The sequence below is a fragment of the Haliotis rufescens genome, unplaced genomic scaffold (genome assembly GCF_023055435.1).
Source record: "Haliotis rufescens isolate VD_foot unplaced genomic scaffold, xgHalRufe1.0.p SCAF_5, whole genome shotgun sequence".
In the NCBI taxonomy this organism is placed as follows: domain Eukaryota; kingdom Metazoa; phylum Mollusca; class Gastropoda; order Lepetellida; family Haliotidae; genus Haliotis; species Haliotis rufescens.
The window spans coordinates 58,869,467-58,897,201 of NW_025964223.1; the positions used below are offsets into that span (position 1 = coordinate 58,869,467).

Sequence of the window (27,735 nt, forward strand, 5' to 3'; positions counted from 1 at the left end):
CTGGGGCGATGTTGATGTGTGTGGGTCAGTGTTGATGTGTGTTGGGTGGTGTTGATGTGTCTGGGGCGGTGTTGATGTGTCTGGGGCAGTGTTGATGTGTCTGGGGCAGTGTTGATGTGTGTTGGGCGATGTTGATGTGTGCGGTGTGGTGTTGATGTGTGTGGGGCGGTGTTGATGTGTCTGGGGCAGTGTTGATGTGTCTGGGTCAGTGTTGATGTGTGTTGGGCGGTGTTGATGTGTGGGAGGGTGTTGATGTGTCTGGGTCAGTGTTGATGTGTCTGGGGCGGTGTTGATGTGTGTTGGGCGGTGTTGATGTGTGCGGTGTGGTGTTGATGTGTTTAGGGCGGTGTTCATGTGTGTGGGGCGGTGTTGATGTGTCTGGGTCAGTGTTGATGTGTGTCTGGTGCGGTGTTGATGTGTGTGAGGCGGTGTTGATGTGTCTGGGGTGGTGTTGATGTGTCTGGGGCGGTGTTGATGTGTGTGGGAGGATGTTGATGTGTGTTGGGTGGTGTTGATGTGTCTGGGGCAGTGTTGATGTGTCTGGGTCAGTGTTGATGTGTCTTGGGCGGTGTTGATGTGTCTGGGTCAGTGTTGATGTGTCTGGGTCAGTGTTGATGTGTGTCTGGTGCGGTGTTGATGTGTCTGAGGCGGTGTTGATGTGTGTTGGGCGGTGTTGATGTGTGCGGTGTGGTGTTGATGTGTCTGGGTCAGTGTTGATGTGTCTGGGGCGGTGTTGATGTGTCTGGGGTGGTGTTGATGTGTCTGAGGCGAGGTTGATGTGTGTGGGAGGGTGTTGATGTGTGTTGGGTGGTGTTGATGTGTCTGGGGCGGTGTTGATGTGTGTCTGGGTCAGTGTTGATGTGTCTGGGGCAGTGTTGATGTGTGTTGGGCGATGTTGATGTGTGCGGTGTGGTGTTGATGTGTGTGGGGCGGTGTTGATGTGTCTGGGGCAGTGTTGATGTGTCTGGGTCAGTGTTGATGTGTGTTGGGCGGTGTTGATGTGTGTGGGGCGGTGTTGATGTGTCTGGGTCAGTGTTGATGTGTGTCTGGTGTGGTGTTGATGTGTGTGGGGTGGTGTTGATGTGTCTGGTGCGGTGTTGATGTGTGTCCGGGTCAGTGTTGATGTGTGTCTGGGTCAGTGTTGATGTGTCTGGGGTGGTGTTGATGTGTCTGGGACGGTGTTGATGTGTGTTGGGCGGTGTTGATGTGTGCAGTGTGGTGTTGATGTGTCTGGGTCAGTGTTGATGTGTCTGGGGCGGTGTTGATGTGTCTGGGGTGGTGTTGATGTGTCTGGGACGGTGTTGATGTGTGTTGGGCGGTGTTGATGTGTGGGAGGGTGTTCATGTGTCTGGGTCAGTGTTGATGTGTCTGGGGCGGTGTTGATGTGTGTTGGGCGGTGTTGATGTGTGCGGTGTGGTGTTGATGTGTTTGGGGCGGTGTTGATGTGTGTTGGGCGGTGTTGATGTGTCTGGGTCAGTGTTGATGTGTGTCTGGTGCGGTGTTGATGTGTGTGGGGCGGTGTTGATGTGTCTGGGGTGGTGTTGATGTGTCTGGGGCGGTGTTGATGTGTGTGGGAGGGTGTTGATGTGTGTTGGGTGGTGTTGATGTGTTTGGGGCGGTGTTCATGTGTGTGGGGCGGTGTTGATGTGTCTGGGTCAGTGTTGATGTGTGTCTGGTGCGGTGTTGATGTGTTTGGGGCGGTGTTGATGTGTCTTGGGTGGTGTTGATGTGTCTGGGGCGGTGTTGATGTGTGTGGGAGGGTGTTGGTGTGTGTTGGGTGGTGTTGATGTGTCTGGGGCAGTGTTGATGTGTCTGGGTCAGTGTTGATGTGTCTTGGGCGGTGTTGATGTGTCTGGGTCAGTGTTGATGTGTCTGGGTCAGTGTTGATGTGTGTCTGGTGCGGTGTTGATGTGTCTGAGGCGGTGTTGATGTGTCTGGGGCTGTGTTGAAGTGACTTGGGTGGTGTTGATGTGTCTGGGGCGGTGTTGATGTGTCTGGGGCAGTCTGTAGGACTGACTGAAGGAATCATGTCACAGCAATGTATGTCTATTTCACACTGGACTTCCTCCGTGGTCTTGTTGTAGTGCGTCCGCCCGGAGAGCGAAATGCCCGGGGTTTTAATCCCCAGACGCGTCATACCAAAAGACATTAAAAGGTGATTCTTGCTGTTACCCAGTCTGGTGCTCAGCATTAAGGGGCTAAACAAGGACTGGTCGACTCGGAATCAGTATATTGTGTCTGAGTGAGGTATTCACGTTAAAAACTAAATCATGGTATCTCAGTGGGCTAGCATTATAAAATCGGCATCAGGTTAGGACTAGTACAAGCAGCCACACACACACACAAGTGCATACACAAGTGCACGCTATATAAGTGCAATAATCTTTGATGTGACGTTAAACGCCATTTCACCTCACCTCACCTGTTTCAGACTGAAGGACCTTGGTTCTGTAGATCTGATGCAGACTTGTTCAGATGTGAATGTCTCCAGTATTAGCATCCGTCCAGAGGAATCAGCCGTCACAGATACCACAGAGGTGAATATCTACATCAGCAGTGGAGCCATTGAGCGAAAAGAGCTTGATGACATTGTTTTTGTTGTTGATATTGTTTTTATTATCTCCCCGGTTTAAAAAAAGGGTTGATATAGCTGTCAGCATGTCCTTCTGTCCATCCGCCCGCCCGTTTTATGTTTCCTGGAGTGTAGTGCTCGTTTCCGGAGCAGAACTCCAAAACTATTAAGTATTGCTGGATGAAACTTGTTATACAGATCAGTCTAGTGGTTAACTGGTGCCTTTTGATGATTTGGAATTATTTTGTTTTCATTAATTTCGGCGAAATCGTGTGTGAAGCGATCGGTAGATTGCACAACTCACCGTTATTAAGAGCAACCACAGTCAGATTACTGATGTTTCTGAAAAAGTTTCTTATCACCAGTTCGTTTTTGCCGGAATTTGCTGAAGGGGTATGGGGAAATTTTTTTCTGCACAAGAGTGGAAAAAGAAATTCCGCTAGGGGGGTGCTCATTATACTTGGGTGCGCATTATACTCAAGAAAATAGGTTAATCATCTTATACACTGACATTGACCATGTTCTTGACATAGCTTGCAACACAGTAGAAACTACTTGTACACCTCAGAACTGAGAGATAAATATTATTGAATTATTGAGTTTCAGAATTTAGGTCTGTCCTTTGCTCTTGCTCAAAAAATACATACAGTCTGATGTTTGTTTTCTAACATTAGCACGACACACTCATGAAATAGTGAGTGAGTTGGGTTTTATGCCGCTTTTAGGTGTATTCAAGTTATATCACTGTGTGTCAGTTTAGTGTGGGAGGAAAGTCCAAAGCCTGAGGTATGTGATGTTTACCACTTTCGTGATGGCAGTCAGGTAGCCTTGTGCTTAAAGCGTTCGCTCGTCACGCCTAAGACCCGGGTTCGATTCCTGACGTGGGTACAATGTGTGAAGCCCATTTCTGGTGTCCCCCAACGTGATATTGCTGGAATATTGCTAAAAGCAGCGTAAAACCATACTCACTCACCCACTTTCGTGAAACCCACGAGCATGGTATGGTGCTGATAAAGTTAGAAACATAATCAGGGTGAACCGGGATTTGAACCTACGATCTTAGGTTGCTGGCGTGCTAAAGGGATGCAACTCTGTATAGCAATCTGCGGCACCTTGGATGACTGGGCCACCCATACTGCCTCCCCACTCAAGTAATTCTCTGCATTTGTAAATTTAAAAGGCTTGTTAGGTTTTGAAGTTTTAAATGTTTGTTTTAGTTAAATGATGATCTGGGCTCCACTGACAAGCTGACTGTACCAACGTCACTGCCGCTGACCCAAGTGTCTCCAGCAGATGTCAGCATCCATGTCATCCCCGCTTCACCTGACGAACACCCAGAGGTCACTATTGAAGATCATGTGACACAATCACAGTCAACTAGCAACTCAAGTAACCAATCAGAAATGGTGACACAAAATTCACAATCAACAGTTAACTCGGAAGTCAATGAATCAGAATTGACTAAAAACGTCATAAACCAATCAGAGTGTACGAGGACTAGTCAGTCACTTGACCAATCAGATGATGTAGCACGTGCAGAAGACAATGATGTTGTTGATGGTGCTGTTATTTCTCGGAATCCTGTTTTAGAAGCTCAGAATTCTGCTGAGAGTGGTGTTCACTTGTGGAAGGAAAAGGCAAACCAGAAAGACCTTAAACTCATCATTCCAAAGAAAGGCCGTGGTGGATCTGGCGCCAAGAGCAAATTAAAAAAATCTGTCGCCATGGATACGGGTGATGTTATAGTGCCTGAAACTGTTCATCATGTTACTGCAAGTCACAGACACAGTGCCAGCAGTGACACCTCAAGCAGATCGCATAATTCGGAGACTGAATTGATTGGTGGCGAACAAAGAACTCCGCAAGGTAAAGTAATCGGGAAGACTGGCACCGATGTCCCCGATATGTTCAGTGCAGCAGTCAGGTTGAAAGCAGTCAAGAAGCTGATGGGATCAGAGCAGAATAACAACAAGGGCAGTTCACAGGGCGGGGCAGGGGCACCTGGCAGCCCCACCAGCAACCCCAGTGCACGGAGAAGATGGAAGATGGTGTTTAATGTTCAAAAGTTTGAATCAGTTGTCCGAAAAAATCAAGTCCCGGAAAGAATTCCCAGAGAGCTGTTAATGGGTGAAGCAAAGAAAAAGCGGAAAAATTTTGTGAGTACTTTATGCGATCTTATTTCATTATGTATTGAGAGACATTAAATATACAGTTGTTTCAGAAGAGAAACATTTACAATGAAAAATCATGTATAGAGTAATTCAGTTATTGTTTTTTGTGCATATATATATTATATACATTTCTCTTCCAGCTTATGGGCAAGTTTCGTGAAAGGACAGGAAGGTAGGTGTATTTACGTTTATCATCCAAAACTGACTCACACAGGAGATATTGCTTGGGAGATATTGTGATATCAAGCGATATCTACACTGTAGATATCGCTGCAATGCTTAGGAGACCATTGTGACATCGTTGTTACCATGACGTCACAATCAAATGACATCACAAATGGCTCTACAACTGAAGCTGTTAGCAGTACTTTTTACACTTAAGACACTGCTTATTACTGTCTACAAACTGAAAAAATTGGAAGAATGATGTTGGATGATAAATATAATCTCACCCTCATGTCTTTTGATATCAAATATTTCAACACTCATTGAAACCCAGGTTTGTCCACATCATGTTCCTCAGGGTGTAGAGTTGTATACATCGACGATCTGCATTACCTTTATTATTATTATTGACATGCCATGATGTAAGAAATAAGATTCAGCCTTGTGGATGCTGAGTCAAAAACGACTCACTCACTTCTGACCTGTAACACATCATGACCTTTCTTGACCTTCTGGATGTTGAGTCAAACATGACCCACTTACTTCTGACCTGTAACACATCATGACCTTACTCACTCCAGCTTTGACCTTCTGGATGCTGAGTCAAACATAACTCACTCACTTCTGACCTTTAACACATCATGACCTTCCTCACTCCAGCTTTGAACTTCTGGATACTGAGTCAAACACATCTCACTCACTTCTGACCTGTAACACATTATGACCTTCCTCACTCCGGCTTCGACCTTCTGGATGCTGAGTCAAACACATCTCACTCACTTCTGACCTGTAACACATCATGACCTTCCTCACTCCAGCTTCGACCTTCGCCTGGATCTGCCGCCTGACATTCAGCGCACGAAGAGCGAGCAGGACATAGCGGAAAAGGGGCTGCAGGGCTCCTCCAGACTGTGGATCGGGAAGGACTACGTCAACTTCATCCATAAAGATTTTGTTGAACTTCATTCCCCATACGCAGGTGAGAGAGTTCAGGTGAAAGCTCTTCTAGTATGGTCAATGAGTTGAATGTAGGCATGAGGCAGGTTAGTGTATGAGCATCCATGCTGGAATAGATCACCCGTGCTGACAGTATATTTGTTCTGGGACTTCATCATTAGTTTACATTTTAACCACCTGTGAACATTTAGTTAATTGTTATGCTACTTGGAGTGAGTGAGTGAGTTGGGTTTAACGCCGCTTTTAACAGTATTCCAGTTATATCGCGGCGTGTCAGCTTAATGTGGGAGGAAAGCCCCAAGTGATGCAGGTCTCAGATGTTTACCACTTCGGTGAAACCCATGAGCACGGGTATGGTGCTGATAAACCTAGAAACATAATCGGGACGAACCAGGATTCAAACCCACAATCACAGGTTTCTGGCGTACCCAAGGGATGCAACTCTGCACAGCGAATTGTGGCGCCCTAGATGACTGAACCACCCGTGCCCCCTGCAACTTAGAATACACTTTGATGTGCACTTGGAGTAGCACGAGCATGGTTAGTGATCAGCAGTTCCTGTCTTTCTTGTAGATCACATTCTTTATATTTCTAGACTTCATCGACCGCAACGTCACCCCTCGCATGCCATGGCACGACATCGGCGCTGTTGTATACGGCAAGGGCGCCCGGGATGTAGCAAGACATTTTATTGCCAGGTGGAATTTTACAAAGGTATTAAGTACAGTGATGTTAAATATCAATTTTGTGTAGCAGTGTGATAGAGGTGATTCCTGAACATGATGACTGCGTGTCATTTCCTTCATTGATATTGACACTGAGCCAACCAGTCCTTGTTTTGTCCCCTTGATGCCGAGCACCAGGCAGGGTAACAACAAGTACCATCTTTTAATGTCTCTTGGTATGATGCGGCCGGGGATTGAAACTCTCTCGACTGGACCACAGAGGCAGTCTCCAGGCAGACTCTACCAAATCCACCACGGGAACAACTAACTGGTAGGAGGCGGGGTGTAGTGACAGATGATACCTAATCATTAAGTTATTACGCTCCATTGTATAAACGACCGCCTCCGTGGTCTAGTGGTAGAGCGTCCTCCGGAGAGCGGAAGGTCCGGGGTTCAATCCCCGGCCGCGACATACCAAAAGACGTTAAAAGATGGTACTTGTTGTTACCCTGTCTGGCGCTCGGCATTAAGGGGCTATAACAAGGACTGGTCGGCTCGGAGTCAGTATACTGTGTCTGAGTGGGGTATTCATGTTAAACTGTGGCATGGTATCTCAGTGGGCTAGCACTATAAATCGGCATCAGTCCGGACTAGTACAAGCAGCCACACAAACACACACACGTACAAGCACGACGCTATATAATTGCAATTATCTTGGACGCGACGTTAAACCCAATTTCACCTCAACTCACCCATTGTATAAACAATAAATTGCTGTTTCAGCTGGCTAAATGTAAGAAGAATAACAACTTCCCTCTGCTTCTGCCAAAAAACAACGTCAAGTGTCAGATTCCACAGTCAATCAAGAACATCACCTTTAATGTCAAAACACAGGTGAGTCACAAGAACATCACCTTTTATGTCAAAACACAGGTGAGTCACAAGAACATCACCTTTAATGTCAAAACACAGGTGAGTCACAAGAACATCACCTTTAATGTCAAAACACAGGTGAGTCACAAGAACATCACCTTTAATGTCAAAACACAGGTGAGTCACAAGAACATCACCTTTAATGTCAAAACACAGGTGAGTCACAAGAACATCACCTTTAATGTCAAAATACAGGTGAGTCACAAGAACATCACCTTTAATGTCAAAATACAGGTGAGTCAAAGAACATCACCTTTAATGTCAAAATACAGGTGAGTCACAAGAACATCGCCTTTAATGTCAAACCACAGGTGAGTCAATGAGAAATTAGAATCGAGAATGATGTTTAGTCCAGTCAGAGCCTTTGAGAATTTGGCCTCCAACTTGCTACACATTCAGGTAGCCAGGCAGCCTGTCAGTCCAGAGGTTCCACTTTGTAATGCTGGTTGTGACTTTCTGCAGATACTGCGCAGCACGTCGGGGTGGTCAGCTGGGATTGAAGCCATCGAGAACTCCATCCAGGAGGCCTACATCCACTGCATAGAGAACTCCAAACACTACATCTACATCGAGGTATTTCCCAGTATAGTGCACACCTTAGTCCAAAAAGACAGCTGCTTAGAAGGGCTGTGTTGCAAGCACACCTATACATAAAGGAACTGGTAGCTGCATGGGGTCATCCCACTCAGTAGTAAACACAGGACCAGTCTAATAATGTCAAGCGCCCCTCTCTAATAAGCGCCCACGGCAATATTTGCTGATATTTTGGCTAGTGAACAATTCAAATTCCTTCCGATTGATCAATGTACACAAGACTTATTTATTCGTGTATAATACGCACTCGTCTGTTATATGCACCCTTAATTATGGACAATTAAATTCTGGAAATATATATCTGTCGTGTATAATACACACAGACATTTTGTATCATTTCAGGCTGTCAGCATAAACCACGAAATTTACGATCTTTCAACTCTGATTTTTTTTCTCCCAAATTTTATTCTAATAAGAGCCCCCTATTTCTAATTTTGAGAGCGCCCTGGGCGCTTATTATGTCGAATATGGTAGTCATGGTTCTCAGGCACCGCCCGCATCATCATAAAGTCCCACCACATGTTTCGTTTCTATTTCCAATTTCAATGAAAAATTATTAATTATCTCAAATGCTACACACTGGCTTACAATATATAATTCATATCAAGAGTGCCTCCAGGCTGTTTCTGATGAGGGGTGGGTGGTGAGTCATATTTTTGGGTAGTGTCATGATTTTGACTTTTGTGTTCGCCAGTGTGTCCACTGTTATTTCTCTATCCAGTCTTTACTGTGGTGCTGTTCAGCTACAGTCACACTCTACACATAGAAAACATGTTTGGTATTTCACTGTTAAAACATTTCAACAAGATTTTAGCTTTGTCTACATTTTCTCCCTGTATATTTTTCCAGAATCAGTTCTTCATAACACAAGTCGACAACTCCTCGTCTGTGTCCAATGACGTGGGAAACGCCCTGTACAAACGGATCCTGCGCGCCCATCGGTAATAGACCGCTCTGTCTAGTAGCAGGGATTTAACTAGGGTTCTAAAATTTGTGTTATTGGTCAGTGAAGTACAAGTCACGTGTACAGAACCATCTCAGTAGTTATAACTATGTAACATGTACTGACATGTGCTGTAGACTTAATACTGGCCTCTTTGTACAGAAGCTATTGTACAGGATTGTTTACGGGTGACAACACCAACTGGTCCACTGTGTCGACGATCACCTTGGAAGCTGTTTACTATCACTACACGGGGCGGTCCGGTAGCCTAGTGATTAAAGCATTTGCTCATCATGCCGAAGACCCGGGTTCGATTCCCGACATGGGTACAATGTGTGAAGCCCATTTCTGGTGTCCCCCGCCGTGATATTGCTGGAATATTGCTAAAAGCGGCGTAAAACAATACTCACTCACTCACTCACTATCACTATACAATGCGACGACATGGCTGTTTTATGCCAAAAAAGTACATTCTCAAATCCTGAATCGGTAACAGTAAAAGGCTTGGTAGAGGAAGCTTGAAGTTACGGATTTATTAACAGGTCCTTCCTTTCATGGAGTTCGCCCGGTAGGGTTAGAACCTTGAAGAAACATTTAATGGTAAATACTACATCTACATGTATGTTGTTCTTGTCGTCAGGGCGGGTGAGAAGTTCCGTGTGTATGTCATGATGCCCCTCCTGCCGGCCTTCGAGGGGGAGTTTGGGACACCAGGGGGCACTGCACTTCAGGCTGTCACTCACTGGAACTACTCGTCTATATGCAGGGGAGGCAACTCTCTCATAGAGAAACTCAGCAAAGAAGGTAGGAAAGTTGTCTGGCTGTATTAATATCTGGTATTATCAGAATTTGTTTCTTAAGTAGTTTTTATTCAACAGTTAAATAGTCATCAGACACATTTGATCATGTCATTGAAGTTACTTCTGGTCAGACTAGTGAAGCTGGATTTCTTCTTTTGTCTTCATATCAGTATGTGAGATACAAGGTGTTGTTTGTTTGTTTGTTGTTTAACGCCACACTCAGCAATATTCCAGCTATGTGACAGCGGTCTGTAAATAATCGAGTCCGAACCAGACAGTCCAGTGATTGATATCATGAGCATCGATCCCGCATTTGGGATACGATGACATGCATCAACCAAGGCAGCAAGCCTGACCACCCGATCCTGTTAGTTGCCTCTTACTATATTCATGGGTCACTGAAGTTCTATTCAAACCCCATTCTTCCTGGGTCACAAGGGGTAACATCACGTTCAAAATTAATGCACTCATGTCGTGTGTGTGTGTGGCTGCTTGTGTTAATGCTGGGAATATAGTGCCCACTGAGATACCATGCCACAGTTTAACATGGATACCTCACCCTAGGGCTGGGACAAATCCAAGATTACTTCCCGGGTACCCACCCCCTTATTACCTGACCATACCCGGGTACTCACTGTAAGCCTCAAGGTGTAGGTACAAAATGTCTGATTGGGATTTTTTTTACCATAGCCCTGGCAAAACGTATTTAGATTCACGTATTTAACAATCTGGTCATGCATCACTGAAGTTGACTTAAGTTATATCTTTATTCAACCATATGAAAAGTCAGAAAGAATAGGTGCATAATTTTTGTCATTAAACAGTATATCACGTGACTAACCACGGGTCCGGATAGTCCTGTGGGTACCCGGGTCCTACTCAGTACCCACCCAACCCGTGTACCTGAGTTACCCGTCCGAGCCTTACCGCACTCAGACACAGTATACTAACTCGAAGCCAATGACTCCTTGTTTCATCCCCTTAATTAGGGCTACATGTGTAATATAGAATGTTCAGCTGGCGTTCCTGTTGCAGTGCCAGACCCTATGCAGTACATCATCTTCAACGGGCTGAGGACTCACGACGAACTGAATGGTAAACCTGTAAGTATGCATGTTCTGACTGTTGTAACATCCAACGATATGCAGCTGTCTGGTACTTCAAGTTACTGGTGGAAGTCTTGCAATGTGGTCATGCATACTGTTTAGATTCACCTTTGTGTCCGGAGAGAAGGAAGGGCGGGTGATTCCTGTTCTGTCTTATAATGAGGGTGCTGTCTTGCTTTTGGCACGCTGGATGCCGAGCCCTGTAAGTGGTATTCCTGATGCCAGAGTTCTGTACACTGGGTGCAGTGATTGTCTGGTACTCGGATTCCAATAGTTCAAAACAGAGAGGATTTGGACCCTCTATAATTCATACAGTTGTCTTTGAACAAATGCTGATCGAGCTCTCTTGCACAAAACAATCACAGATCTATAACTATCGTAACTCATACTTTGTCGACCTGTGACGAATATTGAAGAGTGAAGGGTTAAGGCCAGGCGTTTTATATTTTTGGATTACGGACCCGCCAACTCTAATTTTTGAGAAAATGTAAAAAAAATATATCAGATTTCCATATATTTTTTTCCCCACCGATAGCCGCGTAATCAGTTATTTTATTTGTTATCATCACCTTTTAATAAAAAAACATGAATTTACCGTTGTAAACTAGTAAAGAGATACATAATCGATCTTTGTTGATCCCGAAGCCGAACATAAATAGCCTCACTTGACACTTGTTCAGGTTGTAAGTGGTAGAATTTTTATTGTTACAAGGGGCTTTATCGTCACAAATAGCAGTCTTTTGAACACAGAATATGTTCATAAAGTATGCCAGAGGCATTCTGCATTAAATAAAAATGCATCTGGCTTTTTCTCTTTTAATTTACCCTCCTCCAACCCTGGACTTTGGGCTGAAAAATCCGTAATCCTAAAAATAAAAAAAGCCTGGCCTAAACAACAAACCAACATACTCTTTGTCATTGACAATAGCCTAGTGCTATAGCTGCTTCGTGAAGTTTGGGCCGGCCTTCTTGTGGATTCCAAAGTTTACACTCCTTGCTATCAACATACTTATGGATCTTTTGGAAGTATTTACACTTTCTGTGGACATGTTGTTTGTTTGTTGTTTAATGCCGCACTCGGCAATATTCAAGCTATATGATGGCAGTCTGTAAATAATCGAGTCTGGACCAGACAATCTGGTGACTGATATCATGGACATCGATCCACACAATTGGGATATGATGACTTGCATCAACCAAGTCAGCGAGCCTGACAACCAGATCCCGTTAGTAACCTCTTACGACAAGCATAGTCAGCTCTTACGACAAGCATGGGTTGCTGAAAACCTATTCTACCCCCCCCCCCCAGATCTTCACAGGTTAAATTACTGGGGATTATTGCAGTGTCATAACTGTTGGGAAGTGTTGGTGCTATGTGACATGGTCTGGTCAGTAGGATGTTCAGGAGATGGTAGGTACTATATTTTCTTGGGTATAGTGCGCACTTTTTTTCCAAAAATTACAGCTGTGTAGAAGGGGGTGCGCATTTTACACGCCATAATGAGTTTTGATGGTTTTTTTCCCCCCAAAGCAAAGACATTACTGTGAGCACATAGCACCGGACATACTATGTCCACAAATCCATACTGAATTATGCAAATTAATCATGTCATAACACTGTCTGGCTATAAAAAGTGTTCATTGTATATCTGGACTTAAGCAGCTCTCACACTTTGCCGAGGTGGTTGCTGAGGTCTCCCGAGGTCCCCCGAGCCTAACTTGGCTTGCTACGAGTATCCTACGAGTGTGTTACCAGCCCCATAGGAATCAAACAGGAGTCAAACCGGAGTCCAATGAGTCCAATAGGAGTCTATTAAGAGTTGCATATGAGCACAACGATCTCAATACGAGCTTTATGAGTTTGGTACGACTTTGGTACGAGATGGCACACTCGTATAGATCATATTAGACTCGGTCAACTCGGCAATAAATTTGCAGACGATGCTCATACGAGTTCTGTACGAGCATCACGAGGTCGCCACAAGGGTACTGGTAGGACAAGTGTGTTACGTGTTTGTTATGAGTTGCTTAGGAGTTGGCTGGCGGCCCGACTGTTTTGAGCAGTTCCAAAACTCTCGAAGATCAGTATGAGGTATCCCGAGTTACCCCGAGTTTAGTACGACCTCACTACGAGCTCCATAAGAGTACCCCCGAGTCAGCTCGGGTCCACACTTGGGACGCAACTCGGCAAAGTGTGAGAGATCCTTTATGTTTGTAACTTATTTCATAAATTTTATTCAAACTTCCTTTTAATATTGTTTCAATTAATTTCGGCGATATTGTATGTGATGCAATCAGAAGATCGCACAACTCACCGTGATTAACAGCAACCACGGTTAGATTACCGCTACTAACGCCTTGAAACAAACTTTAGTTGACAGAGAATGGATACATATAACATAAATGCCATACTTTGACTCATAAAAAGTCATATTTGTTACAGTTTGACAATTCTATGTCAACACATAGTTCTCGCGATCACCTTTGCGGGAGCCTCGACGGTGAATGGTCAAATTGTTCCATGTGAAAACAAATATCCGGCAATATCGATCAGCTGCTACGCTTGGGGTTACTATTATTTTTAAATATATTCAGTAAAAGCTGCAACTAAAATAACAAGATATTGGAATATATTATTCCTGATAAGAAAATAGTTTCAGAAACAATTTTTGCCGATCCTTGCATTAGAATCCTGTAAAGTTATATCATTGGGTGTGTCTTGACCGAATCACCGGTAGATTCCAAGAAAACATGTGTACAGCTGATCTTAATCTTAATCCCCGGATGTAAAAAATGCCTAGCAGAACAAGAAATATAATTTAAACGGTAAATCAACATGTCTGGTGATTTTTTATCTCAAATTTCAAATTTGTACTGACAAAGCTTCTTATCACCCATTCATTTACCAGAATTCGCTGGAGGGATACCCGGTAGATCTTCTGTGTAATTTTTCTGCTCATAATATTCACAAAAATATTTTTTTAAATACTGAATCCGCTAGAGGGGGTGAGCATTATACTTGGGTACACACTATACTCAAGAAAATATGGTACACGTATGTGTATATTGTTTCCCCTTCTTTCAGATCACTGAGCTCGTGTACGTGCACAGCAAGCTGATGATTGTTGATGACGACACAGTCATTATCGGTTCAGCCAACATCAACGACCGAAGCATGCTGGGAAAGAGGGACAGCGAGATGGCAATGATGGTGGAGGACCTTCCCAAAAACAAGTTTGAGATCTCATTCGGGGACCGGAAGCACATGGCTGGCAAGTTTGCCTCATCCCTAAGAAGAACCCTGTTCAAGTAAGTTACAACTTCTTTATTCAAATCTTTGAAGGTGTCTGGTCGAAAACTTTGTTATGCATGGAGGAAGTTTCTTCACTACATTATTTTGTAAAAAATATGTTACTCAAATTTAGATAGGGATGATCAGAATTGTAGTTCTATTCACTTGACACATTATGAGAATCAGTTTTGTGTTTCATGGAAAGATAAAAATATCCCCATCAAAAGTTGAGTGGTATTTTAGTGTTGGGCATGTAATAAAATCCTACTTTTGGGATTGCACATGGCCATATCGTGAGCTTGTTTGCGTCATGTTTAGCCTTCCATGTATTCTAGATGTGTCCAGAGATTTGAAAATTATATTCATATTGTTGCATATGTTTCCCAGTTATAATAGCAAGAGCCATTTGCTCTAGCTTCTATGTACTGCTGGTTTGTGGGGGCAGCATGGGTGTCTAAGGCTATGTCAATCACTGTGCAGGGTTGCGTCCCTTGGGCATGCCAGTATCCTGTGATCGTTGGTTTGAACCCCCCAGCACTGATTATGTTTCTAGGTTTGTCAGCACTATTTTCATGCTCAGTGGTTTCACCAGAAGATCAGAGTCCTGTGATTGTTGAAACATCTTCTTACGGTTATTCCTCAGCCATTTTTGTACAAAATTATTCTCTACATATTCAAGTGAACTACTGTGTTGTGGCACTATTTTCCATTGACCCATTTGACCTGTCCCCTTGGCAGGAAGAGCTGCCGAATGCTACCTGTTGATTAAGACCTTACAAAGATGAATAGCATGTTGTTTCAATGTTACCTTCTCGATTGTGTGTTACTTGACAACAATGTACGTTCACTGCAAAAAGAATCGCGAACAAACATTTGGTGAAATATGTAGGTTAAGAAGAGATTTTTCCAATGTGTACCACTTGATGACTTGATGCATCTTAAGTCATGGATCTAACACATAACATGTGATGTGTTCATGAGCATCCATTCACACAACATAACAGTATATTTGTTTGTGCATCAAACCAATCTAATATCTCTTGAATATGAGTAATTCTTCATATATTTATATATGGTATTTGTGTCTTTTGTCGGTGAGTATATACCCGCTCAGTTGCCTAGTTCAGACTGAATCATATATAGACACTTACTCCCTGCACCGGGATCCATCTCTTGTGTAAGTAAGTGTCCCAGTGTAGTGTCTCCTGTACCATGTCCGGCACTGTTTATTCCATGGCAAGTAGGGAAATACAAGCTATTATTACTGATACTCCTTATCCAACATACCAGCGTGGAACCATACCAGTAACTAGGAGCACTTTGTATCTCGCAGTGAGCACCTGGGCCTGGGAGACATGGGTTATGAGGTGGACGACATCGTGTCCGACTCGTTCTACAAGGGAGAGTGGATCAAGAGAGCCAGCATCAACACTACCATGTATGACAAGGTGGGTTCACTGTTGTCTGATGTGTGACAAGGTGGGTTCACTGTTGACGGATGTGTGACAAGGTGGGTTCACTGTTGTCTGATGTGTGACAAGGTGGGTTCACTGTTGTCTGATGTGTGACAAGGTGGGTTCACTGTTGTCTGATGTGTGACAAGGTGGGTTCACTGTTGTCTGATGTGTGACAAGGTGGGTTCACTGTTGTCTGATGTGTGACAAGGTGGGTTCACTGTTGTCTGATATGTGACAAGGTGGGTTCACTGTTAACTGATGTGTGACAAGGTGTGTTCACTGTTGTCTGATGTGTGACAAGGTGGGTTCACTGTTGTCTGATGTGTGACAAGGTGGGTTCACTGTTGTCTGATGTGTGACAAGGTGTGTTCACTGTTGATGGATGTGTGACAAGGTGGGTTCACTGTTGACAGATGTGTGACAAGGTGTGTTCACTGTTGTCTGATGTGTGACAAGGTGTGTTCACTGTTGACAGATGTGACCAGGGTGGGTTCACTGTTGTCTGATGTGTGACAAGGTGTGTTCACTGTTGTCTGATGTGTGACAAGGTGTGTTCACTGTTGACAGATGTGACCAGGGTGGGTTCACTGTTGTCTGATGTGTGACAAGGTGTGTTCACTGTTGTCTGATGTGAGACAAGGTGGGTTCACTGTTGTCTGATGTGTGACAAGGTGGGTTCACTGTTGACGGATGTGTGACAAGGTGGGTTCACTGTTGATGGATGTGTCCAGGGTGGGTTCACTGTTGTCTGATGTGTGACAAGGTGTGTTCACTGTTGTCTGATGTGTGACAAGGTGGGTTCACAGTTGACTGATGTGTGACAAGGTGTGTTCACTGTTGTCTGATGTGTGACAAGGTGGGTTCACTGTTTGATGTGTGACAAGGTGGGTTCACAGTTGACTGATGTGTGACAAGGTGGGTTCACTGTTGACGGATGTGTGACAAGGTGTGTTTACTGTTGACGGATGTGTGACAAGGTGTGTTCACTGTTGACGGATGTGTGACAAAGTTGGTTCACTGTTGACAGATGTGTGACAAGGTGGGTTCACTATTGATGGATCTGTGATAGGGTGGGTTCACTGTTGACGGATGTGTGACAAGGTGTGTTCACTGTTGTCTGATGTGTGACAAGGTGTGTTCACTGTTGACAGATGTGACCAGGGTGGGTTCACTGTTGTCTGATGTGTGACAAGGTGTGTTCACTGTTGTCTGATGTGTGACAAGGTGTGTTCACTGTTGACAGATGTGACCAGGGTGGGTTCACTGTTGTCTGATGTGTGACAAGGTGTGTTCACTGTTGTCTGATGTGTGACAAGGTGGGTTCACTGTTGTCTGATGTGTGACAAGGTGGGTTCACTGTTGACGGATGTGTGACAAGGTGGGTTCACTGTTAACTGATGTGTGACAAGGTGTGTTCACTGTTGTCTGATGTGTGACAAGGTGGGTTCACTGTTGTCTGATGTGTGACAAGGTGGGTTCACTGTTGTCTGATGTGTGACAAGGTGGGTTCACTGTTGTCTGATGTGTGACAAGGTGTGTTCACTGTTGATGGATGTGTGACAAGGTGGGTTCACTGTTGACAGATGTGTGACAAGGTGTGTTCACTGTTGTCTGATGTGTGACAAGGTGTGTTCACTGTTGACAGATGTGACCAGGGTGGGTTCACTGTTGTCTGATGTGTGACAAGGTGTGTTCACTGTTGTCTGATGTGTGACAAGGTGGGTTCACTGTTGTCTGATGTGTGACAAGGTGGGTTCACTGTTGACTGATGTGTGACAAGGTGTGTTCACTGTTGACGGATGTGTCCAGGGTGGGTTCACTGTTGTCTGATGTGTGACAAGGTGTGTTCACTGTTGTCTGATGTGTGACAAGGTGGGTTCACTGTTGTCTGATGTGTGACAAGGTGGGTTCACTGTTGACTGATGTGTGACAAGGTGTGTTCACTGTTGATGGATGTGTCCAGGGTGGGTTCACTGTTGTCTGATGTGTGACAAGGTGTGTTCACTGTTGTCTGATGTGTGACAAGGTGGGTTCACAGTTGACTGATGTGTGACAAGGTGTGTTCACTGTTGTCTGATGTGTGACAAGGTGGGTTCACTGTTTGATGTGTGACAAGGTGGGTTCACAGTTGACTGATGTGTGACAAGGTGTGTTCACTGTTGACGGATGTGTGACAAGGTGTGTTTACTGTTGACGGATGTGTGACAAGGTGTGTTCACTGTTGACGGATGTGTGACAAGGTTGGTTCACTGTTGACAGATGTGTGACAAGGTGGGTTCACTATTGATGGATCTGTGATAGGGTGGGTTCACTGTTGACGGATGTGTGACAAGGTGGGTTCACTGTTAACTGATGTGTGACAGGGTGTGTTCACTGTTGACGGATGTGTGACAAGGTGTGTTCACTGTTGATGGATGTGTGACAGGTCGGGTTCACTGTTGACGGATGTGTGACAAGGTGTGTTCACTGTTGATGGATGTGTGACAGGTCGGGTTCACTGTTGACGGATGTGTGACAAGGTGTGTTCACTGTTGATGGATGTGTGACAGGTCGGGTTCACTGTTGACGGATGTGTGACAAGGTGTGTTCACTGTTGATGGATGTGTGACAGGGTGTGTTCACTGTTGACGGATGTGTGACAAGGTGTGTTCACTGTTGATGGATGTGTGACAGGTCGGGTTCACTGTTGACGGATGTGTGACAAGGTGTGTTTACTGTTGACGGATGTGTGACAAGGTGTGTTCACTGTTGACGGATGTGTGACAAGGTTGGTTCACTGTTGACAGATGTGTGACAAGGTGGGTTCACTATTGATGGATCTGTGATAGGGTGGGTTCACTGTTGACGGATGTGTGACAAGGTGGGTTCACTGTTAACTGATGTGTGACAGGGTGTGTTCACTGTTGACGGATGTGTGACAAGGCGTGTTCACTGTTGATGGATGTGTGACAGGTCGGGTTCACTGTTGACGGATGTGTGACAAGGTGTGTTCACTGTTGATGGATGTGTGACAGGTCGGGTTCACTGTTGACGGATGTGTGACAAGGTGTGTTCACTGTTGATGGATGTGTGACAGGTCGGGTTCACTGTTGACGGATGTGTGACAAGGTGTGTTCACTGTTGATGGATGTGTGACAGGGTGTGTTCGCTGTTGACGGATGTGTGACAAGGTGTGTTCACTGTTGATGGATGTGTGACAGGTCGGGTTCACTGTTGACGGATGTGTGACAAGGTGTTCTTACTGTTGAGCAAATAGGTGTCACCACTTCTCAAAATGTGTAAAATAAACTCCAAGGTGTACATGATTGAACGCCAGCACCCACCTTCTGTTTCAGGTGTTCAACTGCATTCCCTGTGACAGTGTCCACAGTTTCACAGACCTCAAGAAGTTCCAGTCTGAGAAGACTCTTGTAGAAACCAACCAATCAGAAGCTGAGGAAATGCTACAGAAGGTCAAAGGCTATGTGGTTCTCATGCCACTGAACTTTCTGAAAAATGAAAACCTTGCGCCAAAAGTGGGAACAAAGGAAGCCATTTTGCCTTCTTACCTGTGGACATGATGTTGGAGACAGTGGGATACATGATGAAGCAAATACAGTGGTCATTGCCATTTGCTTTGTGACATAAGCTGCTCCAGACTGAGGGTGTGCTTGGTGGGTCAGTGGGGACAGTGTCAGCTCGGCCAGGTTTGTTTCCCGCATGGTTGTGGAAGCTGGTTGTCCTGCCCTTCAGCTGCATGGGATCTCACTGTTTATCCAGAATGAAGACACTTGAAAAGACAAGAGGTGGTCACCCACCTGGGTAGATCCGACAGTCTGGGTTAGGGCCCGATATGGATACAAGTTGTGGATCCTCCTGAAGACAACAATACATAGCGTTCTGGTATTTGCTGGCAAAAACCATGTCCTGTTAATGTTGATAGCTTGTCATTAGCCACAGCTTGATAATGGATGTGGTTGCAAACTAATATTAGCTTTAGTTAGCATAATAGTTCTGTGAAGATAATTTTAGTTTAGATGACTTAATGAAATGTTTATAGTCATAGTCCTCCACATACTGGTCAGGGATTTTATTGGTGAGAGTGCTTCACCTAGTTTGCACAACTCAATCTTGATTTTATGTAAAAGACTTTTATTTTTAGCGTTCTATTCATCAGAGGGATCTTATTTTGTTTCCTTTTTAATTTTTTGGCTATGAGTTTCAGTATATATTGATCATGTGAGAATAGCTTTGCTCACTTCCGCCACATGGCCTTCAAGGGATGTGAGGGACTAGTGCCAAAGTAGAAATGACTTGTATATCCATTCTTGTCAGAGCATGTCTCATTGTGTCTAACATGCTCATTAGCTACTTATAATTAGCTTGTTCCCATACAAACCTCACTCTGTGGATTGTAGCAGTTGGGGAAACATTCTATACATTATTGCATGTCACATTTTGTGTGTTCGTAGTTCTGACAACTTTGGTGGAAATGAAACTCTCTGGTTGAATGAATTCATTATCATCCAGCTGGTGTATAACTGTCTTTCCATGCAGCATGTTGTTGCATGCTGTTCGTGCAGTCTACAATCAGGATTTGACAGTCTAGACATAATCTGGAGCAAGACTCCGGTTCCATGTAGTTTACTTCTCAGATAAGACAGACTTTAAGTGCAGTCTACAAAAAGGATTAGACAGTCAAGACATAATCTGGGGCAAGACTCCGGTCTCATGTAGTTTACTTCTCAGATAAGACAGACTTTAAGTGCAGTCTACAACTGGGGTTAGACAGTCAAGACATAATCTGGGGCAAGACTCCAGTTCCATGTAGTTTACTTCTCAGATAAGACAGACTTTAAGTGCAGTCTACAAAAAGGATTAGACAGTCAAGACATAATCTGGGGCAAGACTCCGGTTCCATGTCGTTTACTACTCAGATCAGACAGACTTTAAGTGCAGTCTACAACTGGGGTTAGACAGTCAAGACATAATCTGGGGCAAGACTCCGGTCTCATGTAGTTTACTACTCAGATCAGACAGACTTTAAGTGCAGTCTACAACTGGGGTTAGACAGTCAAGACATAATCTGGGGCAAGACTCCGGTCTCATGTAGTTTACTACTCAGATCAGACAGACTTTAAGTGCAGTCTACAACTGGGGTTAGACAGTCTAGACATAATCTGGGGCAAGACTCCGGTCTCATGTAGTTTACTACTCAGATCAGACAAACTTTAAGTGCAGTCTACAACCGGGGTTAGACAGTCAAGACATAATCTACATCAAGACTCCGGTTTAGTGTAGTTTTCTACTCAGATAAGACAGACCTTATATTAAGTGCAATCTGCAACAAGGCTCAGACCAATTTTAAGTGTACTCTGCAACAAGACCAGGAGAGAGTATAAGTGTAGACTGCTACTTAGCTAAGACAGACTTTAAGTACCTTCTACAGTGTGACTATGTTTCCATGCAGTATTGATTCTGTGACAATGGAAGCCAGATTGTTTCAGTGGAACACACAAAAAGCAGATACTGTAATATTATTTCTCTGAAATGTTGCTCAAATTTGTTAAATGATGAAATCACTGCATGAATGATAAAATCAGTATTGATTGTTCAACACAACTGACAGTATCGATTTATGTTGTGTTTGCTCTGTATGGATAATGTTGGTATATATCTCTTTTTTAAATATCTATTTTTCTGATACTTCGTACTCAGTCTTCCATGTTGATGACATCTGTCTGTTCTGTTTGTCCACTCAAAGACGTATATTTACATCTATATGCGTCTTTGGTCCACTCTACCTACAGAAGCTACGTTCTTGGGGCATTTTTTTTTCTTGAATAAATTTTTGGTGTGTTAGTGAGGATGCTGACTATTCTTATGGATATGATGGGTGTTGATATTTTTCATGTTTTAGAGAAAGTAATTTTTAACCAATCAAATTTTAGTCATTGTTTTTACAAAAACAAGGTGCCATCATTATTGTTGTTGGTGTGGATTCATGGTTAATTGTAAGTCAATGGCCTGAAGGAACAGAATTTTGGAAGATAAAATTATGTTTCAATTTGTGTCGTTAATCAAGTGGAATTTGTTTTTATCTTTCATTCATTTTTTATTTTGTAGGGCAAGCTTTTCCATAAAACATGACACAGTTGGTGTGGATGTATATGTTTTTAGAAGAATAGTGTGATGTCATGTTTATAGCATGTGCTTTTGTAGAGCTAACTTAGGGGGCAGTTGTTACATTGGGCACACTGGGAACAAGTGCATGGACATCGCTGTCCTGGGCAGCTGTTGAGGATGTCGTCATACCTTCATCCAGTGAAAGTGGCTCACCAACCCAACCTTCCATTAGTGGAATACTATTGTACAAAATTTGAGATTTTGAAATTGTCTGTTTTGATCTCTGTTGAGTATGTTGTAGCTCTGTGTGTCACAATTTTAGAACCATCCATTACAAAAGTTCAAATTAGGGCTATAGGATAAGGGAAGTAACTCTATCGCTTGTCATTGAAAATATACCAACAGGTGTTGTATTTTATACTCATTGAGGTAAGGTGTTGTTGTAGGCAGTTGGCTGGACAATGGATCTCACAATCTCCTTTTATTGCTTTACCTCTTTGGGGAGTTTTGGTTCTTGTTTCTCTTCATGACCTTTCAACGCTGCATGTTTATGATCTATGTGTAGCAGGACGTGGAGTCATCCCACAGATGACATCCTTACCTTCTCAGCTGACGGGGTTAACCTCTTTGGTCATGTGGACAAGGCGTCCGACCTCCGATCAGAAGGTCCGTGGTTCGAATCCCATCACAGGACTCGGAAATTTTATGGCCGCTACATATGGAATGGAAACCTACTGTTGTTAAAATTGTTGCATATTGAACTAGGCTAGAATGTTATATAGAATCTGTAAGCTAAGGTAGCTTCCTCAAACACAACATGTCTATCCTGAAGTGTACATTGATACACTGATGAGACTGCTGAAATGCTAGATGGTATATGTGTTTCATCCTGAAGTGTATAATGACACACTGATAAGATTGCTGAAATGCTAGATGGTACATGTGTTTCATCCTGAAGTGTATAATGATACTCGGATGAGATTGCTGAAACACCAGATGGTATATGTTTTTATCCTGAGGTGTCCATACACTGATAAGATTGCTGAAACGCCAGATGGTTTATTGTAATCCTGTCGTGTCCAGTGGTGCACGGATGACACTGCTGAAATGCTAGATGGTACACGTTTATGCTTAAGTGTCCATACACTGATGGCTTGTTAAAATTGTGTCTTTAGATCTGTTCCACATGTTGAGGCTGTCTCTTTTATGGCATTTTATGCATCATTTTGATACAACAGATCACTTCTTCAGTCTTTCGCACTCAGTGTCAAAGTAAGCTCTTCATAGACCAGTTTAATGAGACTAAAAAAATAGTCTTGGTTCTCAGGCACCGCCCACATCATCATAAAGTTTGCCCCACGTTTCGTTTTTATTTCCATTTTTAAAAACAAATTTAAAAAATCCTCAAATATTCCAAGTCCAACGGTAGTCAAATACTGTATTACAGTATTTTACTCATCAAGGAATACATTTATGTAGGGGGGCCCTTTGCCAGGTTGATTGTAGACAATTGTTTATTGATTACACAACTGTTTATTGGTTACATACTAGTTCGAACAACAACAACAAAAAACGCCTGCCCACACTATATTTTCAAAAAAACATTGCCTGAGAACCAATTCTTTTATTTTTTTAAACCTGAAGTTATGTTATTTGTGTCTGTGTGATATCATAAGTCCATGGCTGTCATGAGTGTAGGTGCTGCACAGATCAGACATAGATGTCGGGTGTACAGATCCAGTAGAACACCACCTACTGTTTCAGTGAAAAGTTTTCAGACATTGTCTTGTGAGGCTCCATTTGCAGGCTTCTTCATACTTCATACTTCATGCTTCATCGTAACACATTAAGCATATATGGGTCATAAGTCATACATTCCTTTTTATTTACTTTTTTATATTCTTCTTTCTTTTCATGTATCAAAAGTTGAGAAACATTTAATTAAGATGTGAAATTATTGTTTCCGTATTCTCATAAACACAAATGTTTCTAGAATGTTTTGAGAGAAATAGCAGCATAAGTATGATACATACTACTCAAAAGAAGATAAGGAATGCCCAATTTGGTCATGTTACAATAGTTAATCTGTTATGCCAATAATATGAAAGAATCAGATTAATTATAGTAATATGAAAGAATCAGATTAATTATAGTAACGTGAAAGAATCAGATTAATTATGTTAACATGAAAGAATCAGATTAATTATAGTAATATGGAAGAATCAGATTAATTATAGTAATATGAAAGAATCAGATTAATTATTTTGATATGAAAGAATCTGATTAATTATAGTAATATGGAAGAATCAGATTAATTATAGTAACATGAAAGAATCAGATTAATTATGTTAACATGAAAGAATCAGATTAATTATGTTGATACGAAAGAATCTGATTAATTATAGTAATATGGAAGAATCAGATTAGTTATAGTAATATGAGAGAATCAGATTATGTTAATATGAAAGAATCAGATTAATTATAGTAATATGAAAGAATCTGATTAATTATAGTAATATGGAAGAATCAGATTAGTTATAGTAATATGAAAGAATCAGATTATGTTAATATGAAAGAATCAGATTAGTTATAGTAATATGAAAGAATCAGATTAATTATAGTAATATGAAAGAATCAGAGATTTCTAACTCTTTTTTAGTAGTATTTGTCACATGGTATTTTGAACTGTTTTCATGGTCAGCATGGAGATTTGTCGTACTGTTTAGTTCCACTCCATGCCGTGTTTGTGTAAACCTTGTGAATAGCTACATTCTAAATCAATTCATATTGACCATGACAAGTATTTTCACTGTGTTCGTGTCAACTGTTATCAATCTTGATCTCAGCATGTACATATTCAGTTACAAATCAAGTCTTCATGGTCCTTTTGTCCAGTGAGTGAGTGAGTGAGTGAGTCAGGTTTAACACCGCTGTGAACAGTGTTTCAGTCAAATCACAGCGGGTCAGCTTGATGTGGGAGGAAAGCCTAAAGGGATGTAGGACAAGTGCCTACTATGTTTCGTTTGATGACATTCAGCTTCGTTGTGTTTATCTGTAAGCCAAAATTATTCAGCCAGTGTCTCCTAAGTAATGTTTGGACAATGGTCAAACAAGGAAGAATATTTGATACAATTGTGAATTAAATCAATACTGCATGTCATGAATGAATTGTTAATTACCCTATGTTACTCATAGTATCAATCACTGGTTTGTCTGGCTCAGACTTGATCATGTACATGCTGTTGTTGTGTGGCTGAATTACTGCTGACTTGGCATTAAAAAACAAACTGAAATGATTTACTATGTAATCTGAGCCAATTTGAATTAAGGATGTTACACATGTTGAGCCTGTTTTTTCTTTCTCTGATGGAACCACCATCCTGACATTGTCTAGTTGATCATGAACACAATCAGATAAATGGCCAACAACTGGTATCTTATGCTTGGTTGCAAATGTATGTAATGTGTTTTGTAGATGTGTTTGTTGGAAGTGTAAGATTGCTGACTCAGGATATATGAAGGATCTAACTGAACCATAGTAGGCACACTTTCACACTACAATGCAGCCCTGTTCATCCATTACCTACTCAGAGGGCACCCTTCCACAACATCGACAGTAGGCTCCCTTCCACAACATCGACAGTAGGCACCCTTCCACAACGTCGACAGTAGACACCCTTCCACAACATCGACAGTAGGCACCCTTCCACAACATCGATGGTAGACACACTCCAACAACATCGACAGTAGGCACCCTTCCACAACATCAATGGTAGACACACTCCAACAACATCGACAGTAGGCACCCTTCCACAACATCAATGGTAGACACACTCCAACAATATCGATACTAGGCACCCTTCCACAACATTGACAGTAGGCACCCTTCCACAACATTGACAGTAGGCAACCTTCCACAACATTGACAGTAGGCACCCTTCCACAACATTGACACTAGGCACCCTTCCACAACATCGACAGTAGGCACCCTTCCACAACATTGACAGTAGGCATCCTTCCACAACATCGACAGTAGGCTCCCTTCCACAACATTGACACTAGGCACCCTTCCACAACATTGAATGTAGGCACCCTTCCACAGCATTGCCAGTAGGCACCCTTCCACAACATTGACAGTAGGCATCCTTCCACAACACTGACAGTAGGCACCCTTCCAACACATCGACAGTAGGCACCCTTCCACAACATCGACAGTAGGCACACCTCCATCAAGATCCCATACTTAACCCAGGGCTCCAGATTGCGCACAAGTTGTCATTTACAATGGATAATTTTCTTTGGTCATTCAATGTATTTTTACTCCCTTGGGCCAGTCTATTGGGTATTTTACACCAATGAGTAGATTTTTCATTTGATTAATTATGCTTTAATGTTTTTTCAGGCGACTTCTAACATGTATCTGTCTGTGCGCAGGTGCAAGTGTGTGACATGCCGAACACACAACAACAATGTATATGTCTCATTGACAATAAGCGAGACATACGCCTTGTTTATGCATTATGTTTTATGTAGAGTTTATGTATGTGGGATGCCTACACTAGTGAGTAAATAAATATCTGTGAAGAAATACATGCACATAAGTTGAAAAGGATACTTCCGGTAATTACACAGATGTGGTACTGTCAGGATTTGAAAGATTTCATGCCTTGTAAACAAACAACTTAAAATTAACTGGGTTATGGTGATTTATTTTACATAACTTATGTAAATGAGGCTTATCTGGAGCTCTGTAAACCACTTCCATTTTAGCAGATATCATGTTGAGTTGTTACAAGTTACATGTAACCTTGTGGTGTATGTTATTTATTACCTGCATGCTGTTCACATTCCTAATCTTGAATCTGTGCTTAGTCATAATGAAAGCTGTGATGTAGGAATTCTTCTTGTCCTTCTTTGGGGCATTGTTATCTGCGCTTGTCATTCTCCCCAATCTGGGGGGTCAGGTAGACTTTGATACTCATTCAGTTTGTAATCATTTGATTTGCATCAGTAATATTACTACCCAAATTCTTCCTTCTCATAGACTAAATCCCTAAGCATTATTAACAATATTACAAAACGAACTTATATTATTAGTAAGTAATTAATAATGCTGTTTCATCAACCCATGTTACACCTAGTTTTCATACCTGATGCCATATTCGGTAAGAGCAGTCGGCACCACTGGAATACCTCCAAGAATTCTTCCTTATTATGCTTTTTATTGTTTTAAGAGTAAAATTGTAATGGTAAAATGGTGAGGTCACATGCTTTTACTGTCCGTTGTAACCTGTGTTCTAAAAGTCGTTGGACACTGAATGTTTCATAGTGAGGGCTTAGTCTTAAGATGCCGTACAAAACCGATGTTGAGAGTGATGTTTTCAACGCTGTGTAATGTGAAATACATTTGAAAAACCCTTGTTGGCTTTCATTTTGGGTATTAAGTGTATATTTTTGCCCATAGATTATATTTTTATGAAAATGCATAATCCAGGTTATTATTGAAATAAAATCTATGCAGTTCTACCTTGTTTTGTTAATTGTTCCTTGAGTTGTAAAGTACTACAGTATCAAGCCAAGACTTATTTCAGATTGCCAATAGCATGACACAAATTAACAAAGGTGAAAAATGTCAAGGTTTTGAAACAAACAGTGTCATATTTCAACTTAAGAAGGTTGCAACCACAATCAGAATCAAACATACCATGCATCAACAAATAGCTGAGAATCAGAGGTTGAGAATAAAACTGACCACTTTATATTAACACCATCTTTTTGTATGGCAGTGAATTTCTCAGGAGCATATCTATTTTCAGTTTGATTCTTTGATTCCATATACATGAGGGGGCACGGATGGCCCAGTCGTCTAAGGCGCCGCGATTCGCTGTGCAGAGTTGCGTCCCTTGGGCACGCCAGAAACCTATTATAGTGGGTTCGAATCCCGGTTCGCCCAGATTATGTTTCTAGGTTTGTCA

The 27,735-nt window shown here is 42.5% G+C and overlaps 1 protein-coding gene across 3 annotated transcripts in view; it reads left to right on the forward strand.

The window, feature by feature from the left end:
• Positions 1-27,283, forward strand: part of LOC124140313 (phospholipase D1-like) — a 95,614-nt gene extending 68,331 nt beyond the window's left edge. For all 3 annotated transcript variants that reach the window (XM_046507831.2, XM_046507832.2, XM_046507833.2), the window contains 13 exons: positions 2,432-2,537; positions 3,790-4,728; positions 4,884-4,915; positions 5,727-5,887; positions 6,461-6,579; positions 7,314-7,424; positions 7,926-8,036; positions 8,907-8,998; positions 9,641-9,804; positions 10,836-10,903; positions 13,992-14,215; positions 15,532-15,646; positions 18,991-27,283. In XM_046507831.2, coding sequence (XP_046363787.1) covers positions 2,432-2,537; positions 3,790-4,728; positions 4,884-4,915; positions 5,727-5,887; positions 6,461-6,579; positions 7,314-7,424; positions 7,926-8,036; positions 8,907-8,998; positions 9,641-9,804; positions 10,836-10,903; positions 13,992-14,215; positions 15,532-15,646; positions 18,991-19,215 — 2,467 coding nt within the window. In that variant the 3' untranslated portion in view covers positions 19,216-27,283. The remainder of the gene's footprint in view (positions 1-2,431; positions 2,538-3,789; positions 4,729-4,883; positions 4,916-5,726; positions 5,888-6,460; positions 6,580-7,313; positions 7,425-7,925; positions 8,037-8,906; positions 8,999-9,640; positions 9,805-10,835; positions 10,904-13,991; positions 14,216-15,531; positions 15,647-18,990) is intronic.
• The last annotated feature ends 452 nt before the right edge of the window (positions 27,284-27,735 follow it).